This window comes from Crocuta crocuta, unplaced genomic scaffold (genome assembly GCF_008692635.1).
Source record: "Crocuta crocuta isolate KB4526 unplaced genomic scaffold, BGI_CrCroc_1.0 scaffold1247, whole genome shotgun sequence".
Lineage (NCBI taxonomy): Eukaryota > Metazoa > Chordata > Mammalia > Carnivora > Hyaenidae > Crocuta > Crocuta crocuta.
In genome coordinates this window covers 47756-64260 of record NW_027532329.1, presented here as the reverse complement: position 1 = coordinate 64260, position 16505 = coordinate 47756, and the positions used below count along the sequence as shown (strand labels likewise).

The 16505-nt window shown below is 39.4% G+C and overlaps 1 protein-coding gene across 1 annotated transcript in view; it reads left to right on the top strand.

Moving 5' to 3' along the window:
* The first annotated feature begins 11691 nt into the window (after positions 1–11691).
* The window catches only part of CCDC81 (coiled-coil domain containing 81), a 42273-nt gene continuing 37459 nt past the window's right edge, over positions 11692–16505 (top strand). Inside the window, 3 exon segments of the mRNA XM_077778408.1 lie at positions 11692–11804; positions 11890–12023; positions 16280–16341. Of these exon segments, the coding sequence (XP_077634534.1) occupies positions 11939–12023; positions 16280–16341 (147 nt within the window). The 5' untranslated portion in view covers positions 11692–11804; positions 11890–11938.

Sequence of the window (16505 nt, the reverse complement as noted above, 5' to 3'; positions counted from 1 at the left end):
CAACGAAGTTTTGCTAAAGGGTTGACTCTCGAACCCAAACTCTTACCCACTGTTCTATGTAGTGTTTCTAATAGGTTAAGAAGATTTCATTTGTAAATGCCCTGATACCAAAGAGTGTGGTACACAGAGGTCGTGAATGCAACGTGCCAAATATGTAAACTGCTGGTCCATACTTCTTTAAAATTAGATTTAATTTGCAAATAGTAAGATCACCCTTAAGTGTGTATGTACTTTTACAGATGATATATGCTTGTGTAACCACTACCCAGCTCAAGATACAGAACATCTTTAGCCCCCGAGTGGGTTCTTGTATTACCTCCCAGTTGATATCCCATCTCCTACAGGTAACTTTTCTGATTCCTGTCACATACATTAGTTTGCTGGTTCTTGAGTTTTATATAAATGTAATCTGTAGTTTGTACTTTTGCATTTATCATCTTTTGGATAATATTTTGGAGATTTATCTATGTTGTATATTTCAGTAGTTTATTATTTTTTGTTGTGGTGACACATTCCATTGTGTGAATACACCACAATTTGTTTATCCATTTACATTTTTTTTGTTTTTGAGAGAGAGAGAGAGACAGAGACAGAGAAAGAGACAGAGAGAGCAAGCACAAGTGGGGAATGAGCTGAAAGAGAGAGAGAGAGAGAGAGAGTCCCAGGCAGATTCCATGCTGTCAGCACAGAGCTCAACATGGTGCTTGATCTTACAAAGTGTGAAATCATGACCTGAGCCAAAATCAAGAGTCAGATGCTTAACCAATTGAGTCACCCAGGCGCCCACCCCTACCCCCATTTACCTTTTGATGGATGATGTTTAGAATATTGCCAATTTTTGGCTCTTAGGGATAAAGTTGCTATAAACATTCTTGGACAAATTTTTATAGACATGCACCCTCAGTATGTTATTTCTGGGTAGGTAATACTCAGAAGTGGAATTGCTGCACTATAAGGTACATGTATGTTTAGCTTCCTTTCCTTTTTTCCTCTTGTATATCACAGAAACAATCCTTTATCAGGTATATCAGACATATATACTACAAACATATTCTTCCAGTTTGTAATTTGCATATTCAATTTCCTGATGTGTTTTGATAAGAGAAGTTCTCAATTTAATGAAGTCAGAGTTATCAACTGTCTTTTAAAGTTAGCACTTTTTACTGTCATGTTTAAGGAATCTTTGCCTACCCCAACTTTGTGAAGTAACTCTCCTTTGTTTTCTTCTAAAGACTTATTTTTTTGCTTTACTTTAAGGTCTATGATCCACTTGAATTGATTTTTGGGTTTGGTGTGAGGTCAAGATTTTTTGTTTTTTCTGTATGAATTTGTAATTTTTGAAGCATCATCTAATGAAAAAGACTATTATTTCCCTGATGAATTGCAATGATACTTTTGTTATAAACCAAGCGAGTCTATATGTAGATGTGCATTTACAGACTCTGTTTGTTGCACTTATAGACTCTGTCTATCCTTGCACCAAAACACCACTGTCATAATTGTGTAAGTCGTGAATTCTGATAGTAAAATATTCCTACTGTTTCATCTTTAAGATTGTCTTGGCTTGGCTGCCTGGGTCGCTAAGTCGGTTAAGCATATTTGTCTTCTGGAAATTCTCCCACAGCTTGCTGATACTCTGTCCATTTTTTTTTCAGTCTTTTCTCTTTCTGTATTTCATAATGGATTCTTTTTATGGCTATGTCTTCACATTCACTGATCTTTCCTCTGCCACTACTCCCATCCAACATATTTTTTATCTCAGGCACTAGAGTTTTCATTTCTAGAAGTTTATTTGGGACCTTTAAAAAATATCTTCTAAAGTAATAACTGCTTTAATGTCTTTCACTACTAGTTCTATTATCTTGCAGGGGACCCTCTGAAGATCTCTTCAGCTCTCTTTCTNGTGTGTGTGTGTGTGTGTGTGTGTGTGTGTGTGTGTGTGTCTCCTCTCTCAGCACTACGTCCTGAAAACTAAGTTCAGACAGTTGGCTGGGGTAATATTTGTGCTTACCTCATTTTTTTTCCTATTTCTCAGCGATTCCTTTGTTAAATGATACCTTATTTTGATTTCTTGTCGTATATTTTATTTCTACATGCTGTAGCTTCAGATGATGTACTCCTTGTTGCTCTTCACAGTCAGTAAACTTTTATTTTATTCATAATATACCATCCCTAGAGCTGTTCATTCTTTCCTGTATTTTCATGTTACATTTAGGATCATTGTTCGTTAGCCTGAAGTACATTCTCATCTTTTCTCCTGGATTTTATTTGTTAAGTAATTTTAAAAATTTGCATTTGGTTTTATTTTTTTATTAAAAATTTTTTTTTAATGTTTTATTTATTTCTGAGAGAGAGAGAGACAGCATGAGCAGGGGAGGATCAGAGAGAGAGGGAGTCACAGAATCTGAAGCAGGCTTCAGGATCTGAGCTAGTGTCAGCACAGATCCCAACACGGGGCTCAAACCCCCGAACTGTAAGATCATGACCTGAGCCAAAGTTGGACGCTTAACCGACTGAGCCACCCAGGCATCCCTGTCTTTTGTTTCAAATGATATTTCCTGACTATAATATTCTAGGTTTATCATTTTTTACATCATAACTTTAAAGCTATCACTTCATTGTCTTGAGCTTTCATGTTTTTGTTGTGAAGTCAGTGGTATTTTTTTGTCATTCTTTTTTTTCTGTGGATGTTTTTAAGATTATCCTTTTATCTTTAGTTTCATTGGTTTGACCAGGATGTACATAGAAGTAATTTCCTTTGTATAACGTTTCCTAATTGGGATTACTAATCTTGAAACTATGGATAATATTGTTTATCAGTTTGTAAACTTCTCAGCCATTATTCTCAAATGACTATATCTTTCTTATTCTCTCTTCTCTCTTTTCATAGAACTTTTTTTTCCTGACATTTCTCTTACTCTCTTAGGTTCTTTATTTTTAATGTTTGTTTATTTTTGAAAGAGAGAAGGGGAGAGACAGTGAGAGAGAGGGAGCATGAGCAAGGGATGGGCAGAGACAGGGAGACAGAGGATCTGAAGTGCTCTTGCACTGAGAACAGGACCCTGATGCAGGGCTTGAACTCATGAATCATGAGATTAGGACCTGAGCTGAAGTCAGAAGCTTAACCGACTGAGTTATGGAGGAACACTTTGTTAGGGTCTTTATACCGCTTTTTCTAGTTGAGTTTCAATTTGGATAATGTCAAGTTTATGAATTGTGGCAGGTGTTTTTAGACTCCTGTAAAATTCCCCAGTGAGTTCTTTATGTTTTTGTTTACTTCTGAATCATTTATTTAAGCTTGCTTCCCCCTGAACTCTGGGGTTCTTCTTTAAAAACTTCCCATTGAGCTATATTTTATATACAACCAAGTAAACCCATTAAAGAGTAGATTTTGATGAGTTTGGACACAGTTGTATCCTCCTGTGAAACTGCCACCATACTCATGATACAGAATATCTCCATAACCCCCAAAAGATTTCTTTCTCCTGCCCCTTTGCATTTTATCTCTCTATCTTATCCTGACCCCAGCCAGTCACTGATTTGTTGAAGTAACTCTAAATGAGTTTGCTTTTTCTAAAATTTTATATACATAGGGTCCCATGGTATGTACTCTTTGTGTCTGATTTCTGTCAGTTAATATAAGGATTTAGAAGTTCATCCATGTTTTTGGCTGTATCTGTAGTTTATTGTTTCTATTACGGAGTAGTGTTACATTGTATGGATAGATGACCTATTGTTAATCCATTTACCATTTGATGGACACGTGGCCATTTCACATTTTTTCTGCTGTGAATAAACCTGCTATGAATATTTATGTATAACACGTTCTGTGAACATGTGTTTTTATTTTTCTTAGCTGAAATTGTAAGAAACTGCTAGTGTTTCAGAGTTCATTGAATCATTTTACATTCTCTTCTACAGAATGTAAGTTCCACATCTTTGCAAACACTTGGTGTGCACAGTCTTTTAATGATAGTCATTCTGCTGTTCTAGGGCTTCCTCATTGTGTTTTTAATGTGTGTTTCCCTAGTAACCAGTGATGATTAGAATCTTTTTATCTGCTTACTGGTTATTTGCATATCTCCTTTTTTTTAAATGTGTATTCACATATTTTGTCCACTTGAAAATCTGAGCTGTCTTATTGAGTTTAGGAAGATTTAGCATATGTATATTCTGATCGGTGTTGGTGAGGATGTGGAGCAAGGGGAACCCTCTTCCATGTTGATAGGAATACAAAGTGGTGTAGCCACTCTGGAAAACAGTATGGTGTTTCCTCAAAAAGTTAAAAATAGAATTACCCTGTGATCCAGCAATTGTCCCACTAGGTATTTCACCAAAGAATTCAAAAATACTAATTCAAAGGGATACATGCACCCTGATGTTTATAGTAGCATTCTTAACAATAGCCACATTATGGAAAGAGCCCAAATGGCCATCAACTGATGAATGGATAAAGAAGATGTCAGATACACACACACACACACACACACACACACACTATACACAAAGCCATAAAAAAGAAAAATCTTGCCATTTTCAAGGAAATAGATGGAGCTGAAGTATATTATGCTAAGCAAAATAAGTCAGAGAAAGACAAATACCATATGCATTCACTCATATGTGGAACTTAAGAAACAAAACAAACAAGCATGGGAGGGGGAAAAGAGGCAAAAATCAGTAAACAGAGTCTCAACTATAGAGAACGAACTGATGGTGACTAGAGGGGAGGCGGGTGGGAGCATGTGTTAAATAGGTAATGGGGATTAAAGAGGATAATTGTAGTGATGAGCACCAGGGGTTATATGGAAGTGTTGAATCCCTCAATTGTATACCTGAAACTAACATTACACTGGACGCTAACTAACTGGTGTTTAAATAAAAACTGCGGGGGGAAGATGTATATTCTGTATATCAGTTGCCAGATGTTTGTAATGTAAATATTTTTCCTGCCCTTTGTCTTTCTTTTTCATTTCTTAATAGTGTTTTTTGTAGAGCAAAACTTTTAAATTTTGATAAAGTCCCATTTATCACATGTTTAGCTTTTATAAGTCATACTTTTTTATGTCCTAAGAAATATTTACCCAACCCGAAGCTCACACGATTTCTCTCTTCTATTTTATTTTGGTAGCTTAATACTTTTCCTTTTAGATTTAGTTCTAAAATCCCGATTTTAAAGTAATCTTTGTGTACTGTGGGAGGTGTGCTGGCTAACCAACTCAACTCACATTGCTTAAAGTCACCTACATTTCAGTTCTTTCCAGGATGTGTTTATTGGGAAGTATTCTTCATTTGAAAAGTAAATATTCCTTTGTAGAATTTACATTTTGTTTTCCCTACGGAGAATGGCATAATTAATGGTGAAATTGGACAAGTAACTGTAAGTTGAGAATTTTTGGAAGCCAAAACATCTTTCTCATTTTCATTTTCTCCATTGCTTCTTTTCACATATGGGAATTGGGGGCACCTGGGTGGCTCATTCAGTTAAGCGTCTGACTCTTGATTTTGGCTCAGGTCATGCCCCACATGGGGCTCTGCACTGACAGTATGCAGCCTGCATGGGATTCTCTCACTCCCTCTCTGCCCCTCCCCCCAATTATTTGTTCTCTCTCGCTTTCAAAATGAATGAAAAAACTTTTAAAAAATATAGAATTAGGGCAGCTGGGTGGCTCAGTCAGTTATGCACCTGACTCTTGATTTCAGTGCTAGTCATGATCTTATGGTTCATGGGTTCGAATCCCACATTGGGCTCCACACTGACAGAGCAGAGCCTGCTTGGGATCCTCCCTCCCTCTCTCTGCCCTTCCCTACTCATGCTCTTTCTCTCAAAATAAATAAACTTAAAAAATAAAATAAAATATGGGAATTTCTTCTCTTAGTATTTGTTATCATGATTCCTATTTTCATCTGTGTATCATTGAAGCTCAGAAATATAATACTTTTCAGCCATCCAAAATATTGATGCTAACATTAGCTGTTAACTCAGGTTTTCATGCCAAATCTGTCATCTTAGCACATGTGAAATAGAAAAAATTACAAAATCTTTGTAAGAGCGGCAGGCCAGAAGATTATAGCAAGTAAACTTTCCTGTCCCAAACAGATAATATTATATATGTGAGTATTATTACCATATTTACTATTTATTGAGTCACATCTATTAAACAGGAGANTCTGCCTCTCTCTCTAAAAAAGAAGTAAACATTAAAAAATAAAAATTAAAAAGTTTAACTTGATGAGCAATGCCTTGCCATACAAGTGGTAGATGACACGGAATGTCCCATGATCACAACTGAGTCGATGATCCTTGCAATTCGCTTTGCTATACAAGCGCTTTGGATTACAAGCATGTTTCCTGAAGGAATTATGCTCACAAACCAAGGTTTTCCTGGAATCTACATTTAAACATTTCAGTCTTAACGACTGGCCCTGTAGCAGTTAGGGTTTAGTCAAGAGAAGCAGAAGCCCCATGAATGATGAAGAATTGTGGATTGTTATGGTCATTAGCCCTTACAGAATCGCCGAGGCTGGTTAAGCAGTCTATGTCTAGTGTTCGGCCTGAAGTCAGCAGGGACAACAGTCGGGAAGGAGAGATGGTCATGAAATGGGGAGAGTAAACACAGATTAGGATTGTTGAGGACAAGCTGGAACCCATGAGGACAAACTAGAACCTGGGAAGACAGACTGGGACTTGCATTTGTCTGTCATTGTATCGAGCTTTTAGTGATATATGTGATCTGTAGGATAATGTGGTGCCTATGACCACACTGTTGAACGTGCACTTAGTCTAGGGTTTAGGAGAGCTAACGGAGGAGATCTGGTGGGAGCCGGAGGGCTGCAGCCAGGGTGCTGGCCCGTGCCTACGTGGGAGCCAGCAGATCAGCGCCTGGCCCTGCAATGACTTTTAGAGTGAAAAAATATGTTCTGCTTTACTTCCGCCTTTCAAACTTCACACAAATTTCTTCTTTTACTAACACTGATATAGAAGCCTAGGATCATATAGGGAAGGGTATTCTGGGAAATGCAGTTCCATCTTAGCTAAGTGAATGTGGTAGAAAGTGACCGGAAGTCCACTTCTTCAGAAGCCCAGGAGTAAGTAAGGGATTGAAGATATGTATCTGGTGTATTTTTAGTCTGTAGCAGTTCCTAAGTACCTGTCATAGTGTAAGCATCTCCGTGTTGAATGCAGTTCCACTAGTTGGTTGAATTTTTCAGAGAAGACTAATTTTTTTATCATAAGCCAATTGCTTCATTACATTATCAGAAGAAAGTGATCTGATCCAAAGCTGAAGGAAAGACTGTCTGTATTAGGTCTATAAACCAAGAGATGCTCTGTGGATCTCTAACATGTTGCCCTCCAAAAAAGGTATTCTAGAGTAGTTTTACCCATTGATTGAATTTCCAATGTACACTTTGACTTTCCAACAATTCCTGGTGTTAGAACCTTTTTTTTTTTTTAAGTTTATTCATTTGGAGAGAGAGAGAAAGATTAAGAGAAAGAGAGAGAGAGCTTGAGCAGGGGAGGGGCAAAGAGAGAAGGAAAGAGAGAGAATCCCAAGCAGGCTCTTTGCTGTCAGTGCCTAGCCTGACACGGCGATCGATCTCATGAACCTGAGATCATGACCTGAGCTGAAGTCAAGAGCCAGAGACTTAACTGATTCAACCACGCAGGCGCCTGCAAACCTTCTTCAATAAATATTGGAGAAATGGCAAATGAAATGTGTACTTCTCATGTGTGGGGATTTTCTTCTGCTGTGTTCCTCCTGCCAACTAGCAAAGTGCATGACACCTATTAGATAATTCATAGATGTGGGTTAAATGATTTACTGCACATTTTTATTCTGTGTTGGGTAATATCAAAGAAGAGTATTACAAATGTTTTCTTTTATAATAGGTTTCCATGTTGCCCTTAATATGAGCCACTGAAGATTGTGTATGCTTTGGGGTCTGGGTGAAACTGACTGCCCGTTCAGTGTGGGGTTTACAAGGCACGCTTAAGCTTACAGAAATATACGTGTATATTAAAGTACTTTGGAAACTATTGGCCCAGTTCTTTTCCTTTAGTGTTTTTTCAAAACTACCTGTACTCTGCCTGTACCTCTCTCTGTCCTCTGTTTCTCTTTCTATGGCCAATTATCTTTAACATATTACTAAGATGATCCATGTCCAAACAGTAAATGAAGGAGAAATGTGAACATAAAAGTTCTCGGAACTCCTCCCTCTCTATACACGATTTCATAGTATTCACAAATAATAACTGTCAATACTTTTATGGACTTTTCCTTAAATATTCTCTGAATTTATAAACATGTATATGAATATATATATGTATATATATATATACTTACATGTATATGTATACTTGAAGCACATAGTATCATATCAGTAATACTATTCTGCAACAAGTTTTCACTTAATATATCTTGAAACTTTTAAAAACTCAGCATGTAAAGTTACAGCTTTCTTTCAAGGAAACTCTTCAAAATGTATTCCCAAGTACAATTTACATCTTATCTAGTACCCTGCAATAGTGTTCTTAAATTCTCAGATTTAGCATTACAAATAATGTTGCATAACATAGATCTTTGTCTGTATCCTGCAGGTATCTCTCGAAAGAGCAAATTCTAAACAGTGGAATTGGTGTGCCTGAGCTTTGTTATCAACTAACGCGTATGTATGTTCAGGATATATAATGTTTAGAGCTCATTGGCAGTTGCTAGTAAACACTGGATCACATGCATCTCCACAGCCTCTTGTGTCAAGAGACCTTGGGTCAAAGGAAAAGATCTTGAAAGAAAGGTCTTTGCCTCTATCATTTGTGGATCTGCCTTTGGTCATCTGTAATTCAGTAATCATTAGCCATCCTTCATAACCATTTTTTGAAACTGAAGACAGCTTTTCGAGACACTAAAAGTGTCATCACCGTGTTTAACTCAGTCTAATCTACTATTCTAAGAAACGAATGTATTTCTACAATTTCATTATTTTCTTAAGCTTGAATAATGTGATGTGACCAGTAAAAATGAGCTGACTCAGCAGTTGTCAAGACAACTGTCACAAAAGTTTACCCATTGTTTCCTGCTGATCCGTGCAGCAGTCCTCCCTGCTTATTTCCCCAAAGGATTTGAGACAGCTGGTTCTGCAAAGACAAGTCCTTGAAGTCTAAACACCATCCTAGACCAAGAGCAAAAGGTAGGTGGGAAAAGGGAGAATGGGAGGAAATTATTTTCCCAAGGCATTAGCTTCTGAAAGGCTCCAAACCTAGTCATTTTCTAGCACAGTCTTATTAGACACAATGGTTCTTCTTCATAACAAGTGTTTTTAACTGAATGCCTTGTTATCAGCCTGAAATGAAGTTTGTGGATTGCACAGCTTAGTTACTCCAAGCATTTAAAACTGAATATAAAGGCAGAACTCTAGCATAATGTAAGTAATATATAGTCAAATAATACGTACTTTAGCATATCTATGTCCGGGCATGACTATACTGAAAGGCAAAGGAAGTTACCACATGCCTATACCAACAGCAAGAATCACTACAAATGCAGCCTGGTTGACATGTGTTGGCTACTCAGCTGACATCCTCTTTGATGGGATGATTACAGTTTTCCTTAGTAGTGAAGAATTCTCCTTTAATTCTGAAAAAAAGGCATCATCTTTCCCCAGTTTACTTAGATTTTGAACTTCTAGGAAATTAAGTGATAGTGAGATGAAGCAAAAACTTCTTTCTATTTGCATGGAGAGTGGATTTCTTTTTCTAGGTTCATAAGTAGGCTGTTTTTCCATACATGGAAGTCTCATGAGATATTCAAACATAGTGCAGAATGTGGAACAGTCTTCACTGAACAGGACTGTCCTGTACACTGCAGGCCAGCAGGCATCCCTGGTCTCTGTTCATAGTAAATGCCAGAAATTTGTCCTCCCCACTATCATTGCAACAGTCACTGTGGAAATCTGGTTGGCATTATGTGTTAAAATCTGCATTTCCTGTGACCCAGTAACCTACTCCTAGTGATATACACATCACAAAGGAGTATGTAAGTGCCTCAGAAGTTTTGTTCAAGAATGTTAGCAGCAACTTTATTCCTCATAGCCTCAAATGGAAATAACTCAAATAGTCCCTCAGCAGAATGGATCAACAAATTATGTCATATTCATACAGAGGAATAGTATGCAACAATGAAAATGAACACATTGCTAGTACAGAAACCACGGAGGAACCTCACAAACATGATGTTGAATGACAGAGCCACACACAAAATAATACACACCGTATCATTCCAAGCGTTCCAACAGAGGCAAAACAAATTTATAGTATCTGTTGGAATAATGCCTGAAGGGAGAAATGCATTCCATTGCTGACAATTGCTCCTTCCTTCCTTTCTTCCTTCTTCCCTCGCTTCCTTCCCACCTTCCTTGTGTCCTCTCCTCTCCCTCCTTCTTTCTTTCTCTCTCTTCCTCCCTCTGTCCCTCCCTCTCTTTTCTTTCTTTCTTTCTTTCTTTCTTTCTTTCTTTCTTTCTTTCTTTTTTTCTTTCTTTCTTTCTTTCTTCCATCCTACCACCCCTTTGCCTCTTCCTTTTCTGTTTTGCCTTAGCTTCCTTCTTTCATCTTTCCTCCTCTCCCTCCCTTCCTCTCTACCCCCTTCATTCCTGTACTTCCTTCCTTCTTTCCCTCCCTCCCTCCCCCACTCCTTTCCTTCCTTCCTTCTTTCCTTCCGGCCTTCACTCCCTCCCTCCCTTTCGTTCTTCTTCTCTCCCGGCCTTAGGTCCCTTCCATCTTTCTTCTTTCCTCCTCTCCCTCCTTTCCTCTCTTCCCCCTTCCTTCCTGTTATTCCTTCCCTCCCTCCATCCCTTCCTTACTGTTTCTCTCTCCCTCTCCCACTTTCTCTTTCTCTCTGTTTTCTTTCTTCTTTCTTTCCTACTTTCTTCCTAACTTTCTTTCCTTCCTTCCTTCTTTCTCTTTTTTCTTTTCTCTTCCTTCCTTTTTTTCTTTCTTTCTCATCCCTCCCACTCTTTTTTTTGCTTATTATTTAAGCCATAAGAAGTTAGTATTCTGTGGAAGCATTTGGCGAAACTCTTTTTGTGACTTAACTCAGTTTCCACAGAGAATCTCAGGGAGATAGAGTAACTTTCCTAACATTAAGTGAATAGTAAGTGATGGATTCAGGATTTTATTTCTTGACCTGGGCGGGGTTTACATGTGTGTTCACTTTAGGATAATTATCAGCAGAGGGGAGGGTATTCAACACAATTCTGCAGGCTGACATTCATGCAGTGTATAGGAAAAAAATTCCGGCTCAAAGTGAAACCTATCCAGAGACTCAAATGTCCATTTCTAGGGTTAAAAGGTTTTCTCCAGTTGGCCCAAGGTGGTTACAAAAGCGACCGATTCTCCTCGCTCCTCAGGGCAAGAGGGGAAGGAAAACACAAAGTTAAGAAAACAGTGAGTTATCCCCAGCCTCTCTGTTGGCAGCTTCAGAATCATCTTGGTGAGGTGGGTCGTACCATTATAGAAGGTGGGGCCCAGGCCGTTGGTTGACCCGTTAGTGATGCAGCAAAGGAGCCTTTGTTACCTCAGAGCAACGCACCACGCCCTCCCCGCAGCTGGCCTACCCTCCCTCAGTCCCGGTTACCAGTTGGTGGTGGGAGCACGGTCATAGTGGACCCGCGCGCTTGGAGTTTTCCATACTGGTCCAGCGCAGCTCTTGGTGTTCCTGCGGTGGGAGCCACTCGCAGACGGCACAGGGAGGGAAGGGACAGCGTGAGGAAGTGGAGGAGGTTTAGGAGAGGAAAACACAAATCGAGATTTGGTAATGTTTATTTTTAAGATCTATCCTAAGCTCTGAGAAGAGGCTCTTGGAGGTTGGGAAAGTCACTTTTGTGCCAATTCCATAGGAAGGAGGACAAAAGACCCGTGGAGGACTCAGCACCCAGCCAAGTGAACATGGGCGTGTTTGAGACCCTCATCCCTGCGGTGCAGGACATGAGCAAGCAGGTGCTGCCTGCACTGAAGGGGCTGACCACGGCGGGTAAGCGACGTGGGGCTGAAGCTTCACCTGCTTGTGGGGGGGCTGAAAACCCCCTTGTCCATCCTCTGGAGGGGTCAGGTTATCTTGGCCACCGGCTAGTAATCACAGCAGCCTCCCACTGCATGCCCCTAGAATTTCTTTATTGATTGTGTGAATGAGGGAAAGGGGCCAGCTGAGGACTTTGATTACAGGTGATGATGTGTGAGCTTGGGGACTAGCACAAAGGAAGTGCTCATTCAATGTGAGCTCAACACAACCACCCCAAATGGGTCCTTCTCAAACTTCATGCAATGACATGGCTACCTTTGTTGCCCCTGATCTTTGGGGGGTTGTGTTAAGAAAGTGAGATGATCCTAACAGGAACTGGGTGTTTGCAAGAAGACCTGACAGCTTTTCATAGAAAACTGACGAGGCTCGATCAAAAAGCATTTTGACATTTTCTTAGAAGAGTCACCCTAGAGTGACACTGAGATCTGTTTGGAAGCAATGGGAGCCCTTGGGAAGAAAGGTGCTCCAGAAATGGAAACTTTGCTACTATCAAGTCATTGTAACCTAGGGACGTTGCCCATACTTTAACCAAATGACTTAAGGAGACAAAAGAAATAGGAGCAGATGCCTCATCTCTTTCTCCTGCATCACTCCTGTTTTTTCCTGTTAAAATAATTAGAAAATAAGCATTAAATATCATGGGTCTATGGAGTGAAAATATTTGCCTTCGTTACAAACTTACATGTAATTTAATCATTCAAGTAATTTTGAGAGCCCACTGTGTTAGACACTAGAGAACTAGTGGTGAGCAAACACCTTGGAATTTCCATAGTCCAGTGGGGAAGAGATACACAGTCACCAAATAATCACAGAAACACATAATAATTTCAGTTAGTAAGTGATACCGAGGAGGAGGTGCATGGTACACTGGGAACTTTTACTGTGGTTGAGGATGGGAATGTGTGTCAAGATGTGTTGAAGCCAAGAAGACTTGAGCTGAGAGGTGAAGAATGAGTTGCACTTAAATAGGTGAAATGGATCAGTGGAGTAGGCAAGGGAGGGGAGGTGACAGGGTTCTTGGCAGAGGGAATAACAAGGGAACATTGATGAGAAGGAGGATGGTGTGACTGAGGAATTGAAAGAAAGTCCCTATGGCTGCTCTGTAAGCACAGAAGCCAGAGTGTTCTAAAGGAGGCTGGAGAGAAAGGGAGGGGTCAGGTGACCAGGGCCTTGTTAATCCTATCAAGGATAGTGGCCTTCATTTTAAGCCTGATGGAAAGCCATGGAGTGTTTCAGCATGGAGATGAAAGAGGAGTTGAATGACATGAGATCACGTTTGTGTTTTGAAAAGATGTCTCTGGTTGCAGAGTGGGGAAGGAATTGGAGGGTCAAGAACACCTATGACAGTAACTGAAGTGAGACTGAATGGGAGCTTGGTCTCAATTTGTAGCAGGAGAAATGGAGAGATGGAGACAGCCTGACAGGCTATTTAGAGCTTGTGGTGGTGCGCTGGCCATGGAGGGTGAGAGAGAAAGGAAGTCTCCAGGATGAGAAATGAGTTCCTGCCTTATATAACTGAATAGATGAAGGTAGCAGTCATTGAGATTGAAACCCTGGATGCTGGGCAAGGTTTTAGGGCAGGAAGATCCTGATTTTGAGCAAGTGAAGTGTCTCTGTGAGATATTGAAATAGGCAGTTGGATACACAGGTCCAGAACCTTACAATGGGGAGAGTTTCTGGGCATCTAAAGAAACACGTGGGAGTCATTGGCCTATGGGTGGTCATCAAAGCCCCAGGCCCAGACGTAACTGCTTCAGCAGAGTATGGAGTGAAAACTGAAGGCCTGGGGCTATACTGTTGGAAATGCTAACATTTAATGGGTGATTTGAGGAAGATGAGAAGAAATGGCTAGAGAGGTAGAAAGAAAATCCAGGAGAGAGTAGTGTCACAAAAGCCAGCCAACAGGAGAGGTGCTTCTAGGAGGAGAGAGTGGTCACCACTGTTAAATATGACTGAGGGGTCAGCGAGGTGAAAGCTAAACATATCTATTGAGTTTATTGACGAGATTGCTGGTGACCTCAGCAAGAGCTTTATTGGTTGAATGACAGAAACGGGAGTCATTATTAATGTTATTGTTATTAAAGTCATTATTAAAGTCATCATTAACTAACAGGTGACTACTTATTAGTGTGCACAAATGACCCCTTGTAAAGGAGATGAGGATAAATGTCCAAACTCAGCAAAACCCATAAATTAACTTTTCATCGTTGTATATATAAGCCTGTTGCTTTCACGTGTTTCTCCAAAGTTTAATATTATGAAGTTATAGTACTTAGAAGGTCCTGTCATCGTTTTGTGGCTGTCACCCAGGTAAAAGTATTGAAGACGACATAGCTAGGCAATCTACAGAGGCAAGAAAGCTGCAGGTGTTCAGTGCAACATCTGATCTTTGCACTGAACTATGCTCCTCTGCTCTGGGGATAGGTTTCTTTTTCAAATCACTCTAGAATATTTTTTGTTGTATATCAGTGTTTTAGTTATAGAGGATGTCTCTCGGGCGCCTGGGTTGCTCAGGAGGCTAAGTGTCTGACCCTTGATTTTGGCTTAGCTCATGATCTCCTGGTTCTTGAGTTTGAGCCCCATAATGGGCTCTGTGCTGGCAGCACAGAGTCCGCTTGGTATTCTCTGCCTCCGTCTCTCTGCCCCTCCCTACTCTTGCTGTCTCTCTCTCAAAAAATAAGTAAACATTTTATTCAAATGTGTGTGTGTGTGTGTGTGTGTGTGTGTGTTAAAAGATGTCTTACAAAGTCAGGGAACTTATCTCTTATATTTGGCATTAATATCTATCTCAAGCATATATTATTCTATGTAATGGACACTTCTTTTAATCATGATCATATATAAAATGCAGCATTCTTGCTACTTGGCACTGTGTTTCAAAATACAGTTTTGAATGCATAATGTATAATTAGATTTGGAGTGGAGATGTCAACACAGAATTTTTGGTATTTCTAAATATTAGTTATGCCTAGAGTATCCTTTCATATCACATATTTAACCCTGGTTACTGGCAACTACTGTTTTCCTACCACAGTTTCTTTTTGGAACAGAGCTCAAAACAAGAAAAACAGAGAAGACCTCTCTGAATATTCGAAGCAGATAGTAAGAAGTCTATGCATTATTCGAATTAAGCCCCATGGGTCCCTACCCAAAGGTCTGCTGTTAACAATTATTATTTGAGGGCTGCCTGGGTGGCTTAGTTGTTTAAGTGATCAACTCTTGATCTCAGCTCAAGTTATGATCTCACAGTTTGTGCGATCGAGCCCTGTGTGTAGGGCTCTACACTAACAGTGTGGAACCTGCTTGGGATTCTCTCTCTCTCTCTCTCTCTCTCTCTCTCTGTCTCTCTCTCTTTCTCTCCCTCCGTCTCTGTGCCTCCCTCCTCCACTCACATGTGTGCTCTCGCTCAAAATAAATAAATTAATAAATAAATAAATTAATTAATTAATATTTAAAGGAAAATATGAGGCCCGGAAGGCTCAGTTGGTTGAGTGCCTGACCTTGGCTCAGGTTAGATCTCACAGTTCTGTTCGAGAGTTTAAACTCGGTGTCAGACTCTGTGCTGACAGCTCAGAGCCTAGAGCCTGCTTATTATGCTCTCTCTCTCTTGTGAAATCTCTCCCTCTCCTATAAATATATAACAATTAAAAAATTAACATAAAATTTAAAAATAAAGTGTTACATTACTCAGAGGGCAAGGAGTAGACACTCAATAAATGCTTTTTGAATCGGTCATTAAGAAAACAAAGGGTAGGGTTAAATAAGCGATGGAGATTAAGGAGCCCACTTGTGATGAGCACCAGATGTTGAATGGAAGTGTTGTGTCACTAAAGTATACACCATAAAGTACTATTATGCTTTTTGTTAACTAACTGGAATTTAAATAAGAACTAAAAAAAAAAAAGGCTAGATTATACTTCACTAACTCTCATTATAGGATATAAGGAACTCCTCACACTTCTATAAAGAATAAAAGGAAATTTGAGACAGAGTTCTCTTTATCCTAGAAAGACTTTGGAATGTAAAAGGGTAAGCTTTAGTTAGAAAAATTCACTTTGGAGAATGACCTTATTTTCTATTAACTGAACATTAATTAGGAATTACTATCCTTTGGTTCTGCAGCGCATATTTACTTATTTATTTATTACTGCTGGATACTATCACATGAGTGCTTATGTAAATTATTTTTTCTTTCCTTTGAATTTCAGAAGTCGGATCTATCTGGGGCTATGTATCAGACTATGTGCTACAACAGCTATCCCTACACAAGGCAAGATTTATACTTCACGCTTAACGCAAGAGGCCAAAGGATCTTTCTTCCTTAGTCTTGTATAATTTTGCTGGGAGCAAGAGAGCAGACTTTAGAGCCATCCGATTTAACTTTCTGTCCTGTGATTTTGTATGCTCACACTTATGACTTACAGATAGCAGATT